The sequence below is a fragment of the Monodelphis domestica genome, chromosome 5 (genome assembly GCF_027887165.1).
Source record: "Monodelphis domestica isolate mMonDom1 chromosome 5, mMonDom1.pri, whole genome shotgun sequence".
NCBI classification, from domain to species: domain Eukaryota; kingdom Metazoa; phylum Chordata; class Mammalia; order Didelphimorphia; family Didelphidae; genus Monodelphis; species Monodelphis domestica.
The window spans coordinates 238538763-238556294 of NC_077231.1; the positions used below are offsets into that span (position 1 = coordinate 238538763).

General features: G+C 34.3%; 1 protein-coding gene across 1 annotated transcript in view; it reads right to left on the reverse strand.

Moving 5' to 3' along the window:
• Nucleotides 1–1346: 1346 nt before the first annotated feature.
• Nucleotides 1347–17532, reverse strand: part of NCAPG2 (non-SMC condensin II complex subunit G2) — a 96391-nt gene continuing 80205 nt past the window's right edge. The window contains exons 25-28 of the mRNA XM_007504688.3: nt 16062–16165; nt 15486–15586; nt 11051–11150; nt 1347–3216 (exon numbers count right to left, since the gene is read on the reverse strand). Coding sequence (XP_007504750.2) covers nt 3165–3216; nt 11051–11150; nt 15486–15586; nt 16062–16165 — 357 coding nt within the window. The 3' untranslated portion in view covers nt 1347–3164. The remainder of the gene's footprint in view (nt 3217–11050; nt 11151–15485; nt 15587–16061; nt 16166–17532) is intronic.

Below are 17532 nucleotides of genomic sequence, written 5' to 3' on the forward strand. Positions count from 1 at the left end.
TCTTGGTATCTCTCACTGTTGAGGATACTACCAACTTTACACCACACATAATCTAGGTGTCATCCTTGATTTCTCACTCACTCACCATATCCAATCTGTCCATTTTACCTGGGTCTGGCAGACTTAATTATGTTAGAAGAGGTTTTGTGTTTATTCCCAGTAAGAACAGACAAACCTCATCACCAGAAGGTTGGCCAAAGGGGAGAATTTTTTTTTTCAGTCATAGAAATTCATTTTAACCATCTAGTAGGGGTCAAAGGGACTAAGATCTGAACTGGTTGAGGAAGTACCAACACAACAGATCCAAAATTACAGATTAAGCAATAAAGATCTCCCTTCCAAAAATAGTAGGAACCCATTCATTGCTAATGATGAAAGAGGAATTTTTTTGATTAAACAGCATAACTAGAAAAAAATAATTGCTTGAAATACTTGGAACGATTAAAATCCTCGAGGTGGTATTTTTAAATTTTAAGTGAATTTATTAATCAACTGCTCACGATAATATAAAATGGCCAGTTGACTCCCTTCATAATAGGAATGGGTACCAATGAGAGCATAGGGGGCCAAAGAGAGAGGCAAAAGAGAACATCTCTGTAGGCCAATATATACCCCTTGTGGCCTCACCACTGTCTCTCTCCTGGATCTCTCAAGATATTTCTGATGGATAAATAGCCACTGATGATGCAGTCTTAGAGACCCCCAACTCTTCCCTCATTACTTCATAAGAAATAGGACTTAAGGATGCCAATATGTTCTTTCCTCCCTGTCACAGATGGGGCTAGTTCACTATAGTCCAACAGTAAGGCTAGAGTATGGTGGCTTTTCTTACCTAAGAGTTCTTATTTATAGAAAAATAAGGAGCTTTCCATCCTGCATCTAACAAAAGCCAGCACAGTGAGATGCCTTGAAGTCTGGGAATAAATTACTTTATCTTAAAAACTGACTGACATCAAAATTTGAGGTTTAAGAAAGTTTCATATAAACATTATTATTTAACTTTCCACATACTTTAATTAAGTAGATGGAGCATAAAGAAAATTTAAAAATCCAACAAATTCCCAAAATCTTATATTAGAATTCAAGATAATGTTGACTTGCCAAGGCAAAATGAAAAGCAAGAGGATACTTCCAACTAGTTTTCTTCCAAATATGATTAGAGGGGGGAAGAGTAACCTAAGTTTCACCTGCCAAAAAAACAAACAACAAAAAAAGGTGTTGGCTTTTTAAAAAAAAATGCAATTGTTTATATTAATGAACTGAATCTACCATCTGAAAGACCAAGACTAGCAACTTTTACTGGTCAACAGTGTGGGCATGTAGAAATGAAAAACCAATGCAGTCCATTTAGTTTCTAATATAAATCAGCATTTTACTTATATATCCATGCAGAGTATTACATTTCCAAGTAATATTATGGAATTTTTAAGTGCATAAGACAAAAATAAACCTGAACTATTGTCAAGAAAGGGCTATGACTGTTGATACTGTGGAAGAGAGAAGTTGAGAATGATTTTGTAGCAGCTGAATTTGGGGCAGCTGTCAGTCAAACAAGAGGATTCCCTTTCTGGGCATCTGACCTTACTTTTTCCTTTCATTCCCTCTAAATCTTTTAGACATATACTTATTTCATCCAATCAGCAACACCTTGCTTACTAAATACAACTAATCTTCCCAAAGAAACATAATATACATTTTTCTACAAATGGAAATATTGGACATGTCACACTTATAGACTAAAATATCAGCAACACTGGGTGCTATAGAACACCTTCAAAAGAGATATGGAAAATAATTAGCATTGATCTAAGTGCTGACAATACAATGCATTGCTTATATTAATAACACAAAAATAAGATGTGTCAAAGCAGTTTTAAATGAAGAAAAGGTTAAGATAGATAAAACATTTACATCAGGATTGATGCAGCATGGTGAAGGCAAAAGCACTAGCCTGGGACCTGGAGGAGCCAAGCTCTAGTCCTGGCTCTGACACTTATTTTGTAACTTCAACCAAATGACTTCGCTCCACACATCAATTTCAATATAAGCAAAAGGAGAGTGTTGGACTAGTTGGTCTCCTTTTCCAACACTAGACTATGAGGTCAATTTTCATAGATGTTTCATTCAGCTTTTCTCGGGAATCTTTCAGGAAACCTTCATTCCAAAATGCTCATATTATCAAAACACAATTTTTTACTATTTCTAAACATGTTACCCCATAACATTTTCTTCTTTGCTGGGAGATTAGAATGAATATTGCTGCCTCAACTGTGCTGGCTCAAAACAATACATTAATTTCTGTCACTCTTTGTAGTTCTTGGAACCACATAGTCACTACAGAGCACAAAGAAAAGAGCAGTGATTAGTCAGGGTAACTCTTTGAAAGACTAGGAGATATACTTTAACAATAGACTTTGAACACAATTTCCCTCTAAAATTATGGCAGCCATCAGAGAAAATAGATAAAAGGAGTAGAGGGAGAAGCTCAAGGCCAAAATACTTGACCTCCCTGATAAGACTGTGATCAAATTTGTGAATTTTGTTCTACCTTTACTGCTCAGGTTAAAGGGTTATTTTTTGGTTTGCGTTTTATTCCCCCAGGGCAGCTCTTGGTATACAGGGCATTCCCACTACTCTTTCCCAGGGCTGCTCAGTTATGTGGAAGACAGATTTAAAATTATGTTTTTATAGTTGTGACCAATCATACACAATTCTTTAGAACAGGAATTACTAATTTAGTTTTTTTTAAATATCTTTCAAGTAGAGAGCTGTTCCTTTATTAAACTTACAATTCATTTGCCTATTATATTTTTGCTTAATTTTTGACATTACTAATTTGTATATTGGCTTAAATTATGTATTAGTTTTCCAAAACAAGTATTATTCTTTTTCACACTACCGACACATTTTAGAATCTTATGTAACTATAAATATGTTCATATGTATACACATATAATAGCTAGACTGATCAACAGACATTTATTGTAGATATTTTAATAACAATTGCAAGTTAAAACATGAATTTTCTACTTAGTACCCTCCCCATGTATAGATTCTTAAAAATGTAAATACAATATGTACAATATATGTTTCAAATATTTTCTGAAATCAATGCTTTTTCTTCTTCTTTTTTTTTACACACTGGAAAGAAGACAGTTCCTCTGTCATTGCCTCAAAAGTTCATCCAAAGTTCTAGTGGAAGATTCATAAAGAGACCTGAAACAAACAAAAAGACTTAGTTATAAAACCATAAATAAGTAATCACTAAATATGCAATTAAAAAAAAAAAACAGAACTCACTAGAGCAATTTAAAGTCTCATTTTTATTAATACCTTTTGTTTTGTAAAGAAGATTTTAGGGCTGTGACCTAAATCCTAAAGTTAATTGGTTGCCAAATAAAATACCCAAGTCAGTCTGGAAATTTAATTAATATAGAGGGAAGGAATTTAAAGAGAAGGAGGGAAGAGGATATAGGATTTCTCCGGCCTGGCCTGTGCCAGGGGGAATTTAAAATCCTTGCCTCTAGGTCTCTGAAGAAGATTAGAGGCTTCTAAGAGGATAAAGTTGGAAAGTAAAGGAGGAAACTCAGCCAGAAACTCACCACTGAACTGGATAACAACTTGCAGCCACGCTAAGATGTCGAAGGCCAGCACGCTGCTCTCAGCTAACTCTCCACCACCAGTCAGGTAAAGAGAGTTATCTGAGAGACAAACAATCCCAAATATATAGACCTTTCACCCTTGTGTCTCCTCCTCTAAATTTTCACATCTACCAATCACATCAAAAGCTTTCTCCAGGACTGCCCATACTTTTAGTTCTCATCTTCTTTGATTATATCTTTTGAGTTACTTAACACTTCTTTGTTAAGTTCACCTTTTGTTAGTTACTTGACCTTTTTGTGATTAATTTAACCCCTATAATTACTTAACATCTTTTTGTATTAAGATACTTGACCTTTTTGTGATTAATTTAATCTTTATAGTTACTTAGCGCCTTTTTGTATTAAGACCTAAAAATAGACTTAGCTTAAAGTTCTAGCTTTACTATAAGGTGAGAACTAAGTACCTTCATTGTTCAATCAGGAGATTACAACTTTATCTTCCCCTAAAGTACAACTAAGTAGGGTGAAGTAATTTTTAAAGTTCACAGTTTTTACATCACCTTCATTTTTTTTTAATATATCCCTCACCTCTTTTATCCAGATAATCCTTCAAAGGAAGAAAGAAAATGTTAAAAAAAAAAGCTCAGTTTAGCAAAACCAATTGCTTTCCAAAACAGTTATGATAAATCATGGCTCACCCAATGAAGCACTAATGGGATAATTTATATTTTTGTTATTTATCAAAAAACAGAATCATTTCAGTTTCCTACTATTAAGTATTATTTTGTCTTCTTGCAATTAAATAATGTTCTGCTTCATGAATTTATAAGTAAAGGTAGAGGAGCACATTAAGCTTAATATTGATAATGGTGTGTTGTCTATGAGTTCATGCAGTATATGTAATTTCCTTATTTATTCTCTAAGTTGTGAGTTTTTGTTTTGGCTTTTCCCAGTGCTTCTGATCCATTTCTACCCCCTGCCCTCTTCAGGATTATTTTCTTTTCTATCTGCTAAGAAATCTCCTTTCTAGGTCCATAACCTTCCTCCCTTCTGGATATCAGTTGATTCTTTTTATCCAGAAGCCAGATGTTGTTTATGGAGACATAAGACTCTCTTAGAGGTAGTACTGTCTTATGATCACCAGATCCCTGAAAATTATATATATTTATTGCTCTACTCCATCTTTTAAGTGTTTTCCAGGGCCCCCTGTATAATTGAAAATCTATTACCCTAAAAAAGAACTGCATATCCCAAGAGTCCACTGGCTTCCTGTCATTACATACTTCCTGTAGAAAGAGGATAAAGGGAGTGGGTGTTGAGGCTCCTCCTCCTCTTGGGCATGATGTAGAATCAACGGTGATGGTGGTAAGGTGGGGATTTGGAAAACCAGCCACGGGCACATGGTTTTTATTTTGTATACTCTTTATTCCTTGATTTCTAATGATCACTTAATAAACCTCTAAAATGTAATTTTTACTATATTAAGATATAATTTAAATTTTTACACTCCCCCAAAACTTTTTATCCTCACCCTTTCTCTCATTACTGCCCTTTCTGGGAAGAGATGGAAATTATTTTCCCTGCATTAATCAACAAAACCTTCCATTTCCTAGCTCTGGGCATCTTCATGATTGTCCCCCAATATCTGGAATGTTCTCTCTCCTCATGTCCAGCTCCTGACTTCCTTCAGGTTTTTTTTTTAAAGAAGATTTTTCTGATGCCTTCTAATTTTAGTACCTTTTTGACACTGATTATTTCAAATGTATCTCTCATATATAGTTTGTATTTGTATTGTATTGTATAGCTGATTTGAATTTGCCTCCCCAATTAAATTATGAGCTCCTCAGGAATAGGAACTGGCTTTTACACTTTTCTTTGTTACCTCCAGTGCTTAGCATAGTTCCTGGCATGTAATAGTTTGTTACTTATGTTTATTTACTGATGGAGTGGGGTATATTCACATAATTCCCTTTATCTTCTCCAATGCAATCTCCCATTCTATGATCACAAATTATTTATAAATTCTGAAAAAGAATGTCAGATAAAGTATTCATGTATTTGGTATCTAACATTTCTAAACAAAAGCTAAGTACAACAAAAAGGGTAGGCTTTTTACAAAAGCTAGAGAAATGTGTTTTAAGTGACAGTAGAATTAGGTGACTCCAGAACTGGATGAATGACTGGAACAAAAAAAAAAATCATTAAAGGATCAATATAAATTTGAAGGGAGTTTCCTGGTGCAAAATAAAAGGCTTTGTATTTAATTCCCAATACTATTCAATATTTTTATTAAAGACCTTGGGTAAAGGTATCATTCAGATAGCATTGCTTATCAACTTGGAAAAAGACATCAAGCCAGGTTTGATGACATTCAGGATCTAAAAAGATCACCAGACTAAAAATGATGTGCCAATTCTAACATGATATTTTTAATAAGATAAATTTAATAAGAATAAATGTAGTCCTGCACTGGAGTTGAAAAATAATCAACTTCACAAGTACAAAATGTAAGAAAGCTAAATACAAAGCCCTTTTTGTTAAAAGAAATCTATGGTATTTAGTGCACTGCAATATCAGAGAGTCAATATTGCAAAAAGGGGCCATAAACGTTTATATAATCTTATGATACATTGAAAAGAATAGTAAGTAGCCTATTTTGGTTAAAATGTGATACAAAATAAATCTGGAGAGACTGGTAGAAGTCAGAATATAAAAATCTCTAAACTCCAAACAAAGGAATTTGTACTTTATTCTAGAGTAAAAAAAAAGGATCCACAGACGTTTATTTCATGGAGCAGGGTGTGAAATAATCAAACCCATGCTTTAGTATGATCCAATTGGCAACTGAGAGGAAGACAGTTCAGGAAGAGGAGAGCAAGTAAGTTCTGGACCAATGAAAAACAAGATCAGTTAGGTTGTTTTTGCAATAGTCTAGGCAAAAAATGTCTTAACTAGAGAAATGGCTATGAGAATGGAAAGGAATACCAAAGATATTTGTTGGTAGAACTGTTGGGATATGTCAATTCTTTGGATATGTGGAGTGAAGGAAAGTGAAGAATCCGCTAACAACATACTTGCTCAACCTCCATCAAAGGAAATTTGCATAATAAATAAGCATTTGTCAAATGTTCTTGTTCAGTCAATCATTTATGTCTGACTCACTTTGTGTCTATACTGTCTATGGGGCTTTCTTGGGGCAGATACTCAAGTAGTTTGCTATTTCCTTTTCCATGGGCAAACAGAGGTTAAGTGATTTGCCCAGGGCCACACAGCTAGTAAGTGTCTAGAGTCAAATTTGAACTCAGGTCTTCCTGACTTCAGGCCCAGTCTTCTCTCTACTGAGCCACCTAGCAGTCTCCACATATTTTTCAAAGAAATACTAACTTTAGAAATAATAATAGAAATGCACTTAGAAATAATAATCCAAATGAGGCAAATGATAACTCACAACAATATATCTGAAATAGGACTTGTCTACACTATAATCAAAGTGAAAATCCTCAAAAGGGGGAAACCCAGAGAAATGGCCAAAGCCCTTTATGGAGTTCTGAGAGGGGAGAGAGGTCTCTGGAATCAGAGAGTGAAACCTTTGTTTCCCAGACCATGATATCGTAACACCAGTTATCCTAGTCCATTCTCCCCCACAAAGTAATGAACTGCATGTAACCTTACAAATTGCGAATATATATTATGATTTCCTCTTAGATATGGGAACTTCCAGATCAGTTTTGATGAGCACACATGATTCTGATTGTGATTCCATTGTTTCTCTAAATGTAGTAGGAGTGTCAGGAGAACCTCTGAAGGTCCCAAAGCTTTCCCCTTGAATGGTATCTATGGGGCCCCTATCAGTAGAATATTCTTTCCTTCTAATGCCTAACTCCCCTATAAATTTATTAGGGAGAGACTTTTTATGTAAACTAAGAGCCACAATAACATACTCTCAAGACGGTACTGTAATTCTAGAATTTCCTGAGGAATCTGTAAATTTTTTTCCTATACTTCTTTTAGACAGTCAGGAGGTGGACAAACCTCCCAGCTTTGGGATATTTGAATTTGAATTATTTTTTTTGAATATACTAGCTGATATACCTGAAATCTCTCTAGGCCATATGTTTATCTAATGTAGGCCTACTCAAAATCTGCTCTTCCTATACAAATTAAAACAAAAGGTAGCACACCTCCTTCCATTCCTCAGTATCCCCTATCAAAAGAGACAATTAAGTAAAATACCCCAGTAATAAATTCTTTCATTGAGCAAAAAACAATAATTCCATGTAAATACAAATATAATATACCTATCTTATCTGTTAAAAGGCCAAAATTAGATGAACATAGAAAACCTATCTATAGATTTGTACAAGATTTAAGGGCTGTAAATAACTATGTTATAAAAAGAGACTCTATGGTTCCAAGCCAATCTATAACAATCTCTTCTATTTCTAGCACATACACATATTTCACTGTGGTAGATCTGTGCTCAGCATTGTTTTCTATACCAATTTATGAAGATTCTATAAATATATTTTATTTCACCTGGAAAGGTTCCTAGGGGACTTGGTGTCAGCTGCCACAAGGGTTCATGGACCGTCCTACATTGTTTTCACAAATTTTAAGTCAGGATTTAGACAATTAAATCTCAGAATACCCATATGATACAATATGGGATTTTCAACAGGCTGATCTGCTAAGAGCACGTGGTCTTGATTTTGTATCCTCTTTATTCCTTGATTTCTAATGATTATTAATAAATCTCCTAAAATATAACATTTTATTTGAGACCTAATTTTAATTTTTACACTTTCCAGTTCTAGAGATCTGGGTAGTTTTCTTCTCTGACTTCTTGAAATATTGTCTAGGTTCTTTTAATTATTTTTTTTGTCATGGTTTTCAGGGAGTCCACTGATTTTTAAACTAACTCTCCTTGATTGGTTCTCTGATGTAACAGATTTTATTCTATTTTTTTTTTTAGTCTTGTGACTTTAATATTTATTGTTGCTTCATGCAATCATTAACTTTTTTTCAGGTCCTTTATAATATATCTCTTGTTTCAAGTTCCTAGTTCACTTTCTAATTCTATCTTCTATCATTTTTTCCCTAAATTTTCTATATTTTTTCCCTAAATCATTCCTCTAGTACACTCATTTCTTTTCCAATTCTTTCCTCTAGAGTTCTCATTTTATTTATAAAATAATTTTTAACTCTTGCTTCATTTCTTGTAAGAATGCTAGTTGAACTTTTGCCCAACCTATGGTTTTCTTTTAAGCTTTGCTTGGATTATTAAACCATTAATAGCTCTTTATGGTGGGAGTCTTTTTTTTATTGTTTGAGCATTCTACAAGTTTTATTTCATGACTTTTGAGTTAGGGCCAAGCTATGCACACTTCTGGCAAGGGTATCTGCACTGCGCTTGGTCCCTCCTTATGTCCCCTTGGGTCCTATTGCTGCTTTCCCAGGGTAACGTGCATTAGGATCTTAAAAATAGGTAAGGCTAGAGACCTGCAAGCTTTTCAAGGCTCCAAAAATAATATGATTCAGGATGAATGAAGTTTGATTTAAGTTCTGCAGGTTCCTAAGATGAGTTTGGGTCATAAAAGCCAATTTTATTTAATTTCTTATGGAATATTACTAGATCCAGCCATTGTCAGTCAACTAAGAAGCTCTGTAGTATGGAAGAGGCATGAAGAGAGAACTTCATGCTTGCAAAACAAAGTGAGGGACCTCATCTGTCAATCAAGGTGAACATTCCAAACCAGAATGTTCTCAGGAAAGTCAGTTGGAGCCTGGCCAGAGGATATGAACTGAGAGACTTCTTCTCTGGGGTTTCTGACCAAGGGAGAAATTGGCTTTTTCTGATCTCGGCAGAGAAAGACCTTGGTGGCTCTGACAGAGTGGTGGAGAAGAAGCTAGGCTCTCTAGCTTTGAACTATTTCTCTTGGTTTTGGAGAGAGACTTGCTTGGCTTTTGGCTGAAGGAACCTTGGGGAGCTTTTGAAGTTAGGCTGAGAAAAATTTAACTTTTGTTGGTGACTTTGTGTAATTGGGAGAAGAAAGAGGATTTAACAGTTGTCCTCCATCTCTCTGACTGTCCCTGAGTCACAGTTGTGACAGGACTGACATTTCCCAAAATCCTCCTATCTCCACAGTATCCTTATTTCTAATACAGTAGGTTCAAAGTGAAAGAACCACAGGTTCTCCTTTAGTCTGAGCTACCTCTGTTCTGGTAGACTTCATACTGCCGGAGGGCTAAATCTAGGATTGCAGTCTGTTTTCAGAATCAAAGTCAGAGAACTGCTGCTCTTTTCTATATTTGTGCCTTTCCGTGGCCCACAGGTGCCTTCTTCAGTCTGAATGGGTCTGTGAAGTAGCACTGAGGTATGAATAACAGAACTGCCAGTAGCCATCTGTTCTTGCTCCTTGCACAAGGTCCATCACCTCTATGCCAGATCTCTTCTTGCTCTAGTACAAAGCTGAACGAAGACTCTTATTCAGTCCCAGTTTAATTGCTCTACACTGTGTGCTTCTGCCTAGATGATATCTGCAGTGTCTAGAGGCCTATCTACTGATGCTCACCTTAGCAGGAAAAAATGATTTATCACAATTTTTTTCCCTTGGATCTCACAATCAGAATTTAGATTGGTGCATGTTCTAGATCTTTGTGGAATCTTTTTTGCAAGGAAGAGCTGGATTAGATTCCTTACTCCTGCTCTGTCATCTTGGATGGTCCCCTCTCTTTTAATTTTCTTATTCTAGTCCTAGTTAAATAGTTATTTAAATCAAAGAGATTAAATATAATCTTTCATATGACAATTTTACAAAGGCAACTATCTTATTTTCCTCCTATACCTCCCATCCCTACCTCATTTTCTCTTCCCAGGTTCCTTCAACCTTTCCTTATAATATTTGGTTTTAACTCTCTTGTTAGCTTAACGATGTTGTCCAATTTATCAATCTTCTTTATGATCAAAATTAAAAACATTTTTATAAAATAGATTAAGTAACACTATAATGGGTTTACTATTTCTATTTAATTCAACAAGTATTCATTAAATGTTTATAATGTGCCAGCAACTGTTCTAGGAACTAGATATAATACAACAAAAATGAAGAAATCTCTGTCCTAAAAAGGTTAAAAATTTATACTCTTTAAGGTTTGTATCTTGGCTCACACCATTTCTAATGTCTAAAAAAATCTCCACCTCATTATGACTGCTATTAGGTAGGAAAAATAAATACTATTGAATTTGTTTTAAAGCGGTGAATAAACTTAGCTTATAACTAACAAAGCTGATTGGAAAAGAGATATTACCATAATGATTATAGGGAATTCTAAATTTCCTGACCCTTTATTACAAGAACTAACAAATTAAGACATTTTCAATTAAATATACTTAGATTATAACTGGTGTTTTCAGGGTTATTGTTTCTGTGATATATTTAGCTTTTTACCTTTCAATGCTATCCTCTTCCAAGGTAATTTCCATGTATCTGTTCAGTATCCTTTGAATAGCAGCAGCAGCATCCTTAACCTTTGAATCTTTATATTTACCTATTTAGAGAAATTACATTAAGAGACAGAAGAGTTAATGGACAAAATTAAGTCTACAAATCTGTCATGGTCACAAACATTAAAACACAATAAAACATTGTAAAATATGCATGTATTTTTATATATCTTGAAATCTAGGTATTCCAAAGTAATAAACATAGAAAAAATCCAAAGAAAGGCTAAAGCAGTGATGGTGAACCTTTTAGAGATAGAGTGCTGGGCACTGGCCCTCACCTCCCCCACCAAGACTGAGATCAGGTGTGACCTGTCCTATCCCCTTATTTCACACAGGGGAGGGGCAGGTGAAGTGAGGAATGTCCTCAGTAATTGTAGAGAGGGAGAGAGGGGTAGTCTGAACACTTTACTCCCCCCAGCTCTACTGCCTGTGAGCTGCCCACCTTACCCCCTGTGCTTCATTGGACTTCTAGGCAGAGGGACAGGGGATATAAAAAAATGTTGCCAGGCATAGTGGAGAGGGGGATGGGAGCAGCTCTGCCCAAGTCCCTCTACCTTTTGGTCAGTGGCCATGTGCCCATAGGGAGTTCTCTGTGTGCCATCTTTGGCACCTGTACCCTTGGTTCACCACTAATGGGCTAGCGGTATCATTTTGGTATGGGGGATGGACACCTAGGAATGAAGATAGGTGTTCCATATCAGCTGCTAGTAAATTAATTCTAATAGTCCTATTAGGGATTTACTGGCTCATGGTCTATAGGAGGGCAGACTTTGGTGACTACACATCTATCCATGAATTATGATATTGAGAGATGTAAACAATGGTTAGTTTGAATCTATTTAAAAAAAAACACAAAAAAACTTAATGGATATGGTAGAGATTAAGCTACTATTCTCTGAAGATATTCTAATTCTTATGTTCAGTGATGAAGTATCTTATTCCTTCAGAAATTACTTACATGCCACAAACTGAATGCTAGCATGTTGCTCTCGCAGATGGCATAGTTCTTTTTGGCATTAGCAAGTTCATGGCATAGAGGATTTTCCCCAGTGATAAATTATTTCAGTATAGATAGAGATTTTATCTCTTAGGATAGAGATTTTAATGAACTAGCTTTTTGGTTTATTTAATGCATTATCCACAACAAACTTTGATCTGTCAAAAGAAAGAATTATCCACTAGAAAGTAAATCAAGGCAGAGAACCTGGGGATAAAATGATAATGGCACACCATAAAGCCAAGAAAGCACAAAAAGCCTCCATACTTCAATATGGCCTACATCTTGAAAACTTATGAATTTCTAGATTTATATCTTCTTTTTCAAATTGGCATATTTCAAATTTTGTAAATAGCTCCTGCTCAATTAGAAAATAATTCATTGTGTTAAGCACACAGGGTCATAGTAGCAAATAAGTATTATTACTAAAGTAAACCTCTACCTCCTTATAAGCAAGAATACCTGAAACATCAAAATCAGGAATCTTAAGTACTGCAAGAATATTTACACAAACCAAGTGATACAGCCTGCTATAAAAACAGACCACCCTTATCTCTTGAAAACTAACTTCCTTCCTTTCTTTTGTATTTAGCCAAGTTGTATAGCTTTTAGTCAGGGGATCAGTTTGGTAAATGTCACTGATCATATAATCATCATCATTATCCATCAGATCATATATCTCAAGGGTAAAGAAATCAAGTATTGGGCTGGAGATGGTGTTTAGGTTTTAGTTTTAATGAATCCTAACTCTTTCCTTTAATGAGGAGTACCAGGATGTGAGTGCTGAACACAAAGGGTCAGATAAAAATGCCTCATCTTGTTTTCTCATTCTGATATACTTTCCAGTATACCACATTATCTTTAAATATGTGAACAGCTAAAGCATTTAAAATGATTAAGTTCATTATGTATAACTCCAGGAAAAAAGTACAAAACATGATTAAGAGACAGAATGAACATACTAACACAGGGAAGCAAACTTCACAAGACATATATTATTTGTTAGTGGACTGAGACCTAGAGCCTGAATATAGCTTTGAAAGGATTTTAACCTTGTTAAAAAAAAAAGGTAAAAAAGAGTGGCACCATTTATTAAAAAGATATTTATAATCCCATGAATAAAAGTCCAAGAACAAGAGGGTTGGTGGAAAATACTTGGTGATTATCTCCAGAGATTAAAAAAAAAGGAGTGTTATTGTAACTGAAATATCCCACCACAACAATCAGATGGAAAGAAGAAATGTATTAAGAATTCAGAAAACAAATCACAAGCATTTTACAGAGGCAGGATATGTTAATGCTGGGGAATTTCAATTATCTGAACTATTACAACTATATGTTGTAATAATCTCTGTCAAAGCAAAGAAGTTAATAATTGTTTGGTTTACTGTAATGATAATTTCATCCTTAAAAAAGGAGGAAACATTAACAAGGATGACATTCAATTCAGGAGCAGATGCTACCAACAGAAAGGAATAATGTATTAGGATGGAAATGATGGTAATGTTCTCATGAAATTACCACTTCAGTTCACAATTTGTGATTTAGAAGAAAGATGTAAACACTTGGATATGAACTCTGTATTTTAAAATTTCAAAAATAGAATAGTTTAGATTCCTAATGAAGGATATGGTCCAGGAAATATAAAACAAAAAATTAAATGCTTAAAACTAAGAGAAAAAATTTGATGAGAGAGAAAATGGGAAGTTATCTAAAGGGGCCAGAGTAGATAAATATGGACAAATATATAAGGAACTTACCAACTAATTTAGATTTTAAAAGGACATATACAGAACATTGAAACTCGGGAAAGTAATATAGGATGAATATAAAGGCGTCATAAAATCTTCACAGAATAAAATCAGGGGTACTAAAGCTCAGAATAAATTGAGATAAGTGAGTAGAATTAAGAATAACAAAAAAGAGTCTCAAAGAAGGAAAGAATTACTTCCTCAGATAATGAAAAAAGCTAGCAAATGTGATTGCTAAATCACTTTCAGAAATCTCTGAATAGTCCTGGGAAATTAGGAAAAGTGCTACGGGACTGAAGAAAGGCAAATATAATTCTGATTTTTAAAAAGGGTAAGAGAATGCAGTTTGCAGACTATGGGCACGGGAACTTAATACCGATTCCTGTCAAAATTCTGGAATGTATTTAAGGAATAGTTAGTGAGCATCTAGAAAAGGAAGCAGTAATTGTAAAATGCCAACATGATTTCAAAAGAAACTGGTCTCACTAGTATAACATTATTACCTTTTCTAACTGGATTACTAGCCTGGTTGATAATGAGAATGCTAAAAATAGTTTACAGTTTTAAAATCTCTATTGGTATTATAATGAAAAATTTAGAAAGATGAGTTAGATGGATATTAAAGTGATAAGGGAACTGGTTGAATGATCAGTTCAAATAATAGCAACTACAGTTCAACTGGAAAGAAGTTTCCAATGAACTGCCTGGGTCTGCACTATCATTAACCTAAATTAAAGCAAAGATGGAGTACTTGGTAAAACTTATGGATGACACAAAGCTGAAAGGGAAAAGCTAACATGCTAAAAACAGTATAAGATTCCAAAAATCTTGACAGATCAGAATGTTCTTTCAATTTGAAAAAGAGGAAAACTAATAGGATTCTTACACTGAAAGTACAAAAAAATTAAATTTTGAAGTTGTATTAAGTATGATTAGATAGCAGACCATGAGAAAAAGATAGTAGGTTTAGTTGGAATACAAGCTTAATGAGTCAAAAGTGTGACACTATAGCTAAAAAAACTGATGTGACTTTACAATATATAAAAAGTTGCAGGATGTGGGAGCTGATAATATCACTATACTGTTTTGGTCAAGAGAGGTATAGATAGTATTAAATGTGGGCACCACATTTTAGAAAGAACATTAACAAGAGAGAGAATTTGGATAATTTTCCCTCACTATAATATTTGTATATATACATGTATATAGAGAAACTAACAATAGAGCCACACATCAAACAAGATCTTTAAAGAAAAAGGATTATGTTCTATAGAGCCAAAAACTACAAAGCATTCCATTATATGATGATTAACTTCCATGAACTTAATTTTTCAATAAAATAATGGTACTTAAGGAATTCAGATATTTAAAATAATTAGTAGGGATAGAAACTAGACTTGTGATTTTATAACACACTTCTAGCTAAGGAAATTCTCTTTTCATCAATATAAATCAGGATTTTAGAGTGTTATCTAGAGAACAAAAAGAACTGAATTACAAAGCCAATATGTGTCAAGGGTTAGATTTGAACATGGGTCTTCTGGGCTTTGAAACTGGTACTCTGTCCATCATACCACAGTGCAAATGAATATCACAATCCTATGTGACATAAAGGGAAAAAATTGACTTACCCTTACTAATAATCAGAATCATATATACAACAGAGGTGAGGCAAACAATGCCTTCAATTTCTTCAGCAGCTATGCATGCTGTTAGTTCTTCTAAGAATGATCTATAAAAAAAAATATGTTGAAAAATATGTCTATTATGGAATTACATGAGTTAAACTGGGGTAGAAATTGGCAAATATGCATATGTATATATGTGTGTGTATATATATATATATATATACACACACACATACACACCTCTATATTTAGACCCTAAGACAAATTAGAAATGGTAAGAATGATCACTTAAGATCATTCTTAAAAGAATATATAAAAAAGTCCATATCTATAAAATTAAATATTTAAAAAGACTTATACATTAAAAAATAATTATTATTGATTAGACACTGATTTTATATGAACTGAATTTATGGTATAAGCATGGAAAGGAGGGAAGAAAGTGCCCATATGTAAACAAATGGAGCAATAAAAACTACTATAAAATCATTCTAAAAGGAAAAATAAGTGTGAAATTTGCCAAGAAAGTCATTGAAAGGTTCATAATAAGAATTTCAAAATAAAGTAAAAATGTTTTACCTGAGTACATTTAAAGACTTCATTATGATTCCCATTAAGCACCTTGAGAATGGTGGAAGATCAGAAAGGCATTTGGGTACTGCAAACTCTTCTTTATCTGAAATCTGATGAGAAGATCTGAAACTTAGTTAATAATGCTTTTTTAGCATATTTTGGAAATTACTTCTTTTGATAATTTAACAGTTTGCTATTTCTGGCACAGATCTTAATACCCAGTAGCTTAAAAAGTAAGACAAAACATATACATGTATATATAGGCCATTTTGGTGATTATACATAAAGTCCTGCATTCAATGAATTCCTATTTCAAATCATAATAGACAAAGTGGAGCAACCTAGTTAAGAAGGACCTCAAAAAATCCTATATACCCTAGAGAGTAGAGCTGTGAAGAGAAATTTCAGTTTTTCTTTGAATTCTATTTTTCATTTTGTTTCTACAGGTCCTAATAGGAATATATATGTATGTATGTATGTATGTATACATAGGATGATTTAAGTACAGTATAATAACTAAATGTACTGAACAAATAGATGAATAGGTATTAATTGTGAAAAGTGGGATTATAGTATTCCTAGTGTGGAGGAGAGAAATTAAAAGAAAATGCAACAAGACAAGAAACTGGAGATTCATCAGCTGTCAATCAAAGGAAAATTCCATTGGGAATGTGACCAGGAAAAAGTTGGAGGCAAGAGCCAACTGCAGACTGTTTTGAGGTCTTTGGGCTGATGGTGGTGACCCTGAAGGAAGAAGCTGGGTTTATCTCTGGGACTTGGGATAATCAAGTGGGAGGTGGCCTGGCTGATTTGAAGGCAGAAGAAGAAGGACAATAGTCCATATATCTCTCTCTGACTGGCTCTGTTTTATGTGAGTGACAGAATTGCCATTTCTTTCAATATCCTCCAACCTAACACTAATTGTAGATAATAGGGAAATCTCACCCCTCTTACCTTATCCTCCATCTTTCCTGTTTTCCCCAATAAACCCTTACTTGAGATGAAGAAGAGAAAAGAGTATTTCCTCTGAAACATCATATCTCACCCTGAGTGACTTAGAAGGAGGCAGAAGAAGGGGGAAAGGGAAACTGAAGGGAAGGGAAGAACAGGGAAGGAAGGGAGATTGAAAGAGGGGGAGGAAGGGAGGTATAAAAGGGAGGAGGGTAGGCAAAAAGAAGATAACTACCTGATCCATTAGTTATCTAGTATACCATCAAATATACCCTCCAAATATCATTTATTACACTAGAGATATATGAACTATTTTATAAATAGCAGTAGACATGATTTAGCAAAGAAGGGGTAAAGAACATTTTGGATGGAAAATCTGGAGAGTACAACAGGCTAGTAAACAGAGGTCAGTAAATAGAAGAGTAAAGGATCTCAAATGCATGTCGAGGCTTAACTGAAGAAACTGGGTACTAGAAAAGGGATAATAACTGCCTTCAAATATCTGAAGAGTCATCATATGGTAGAG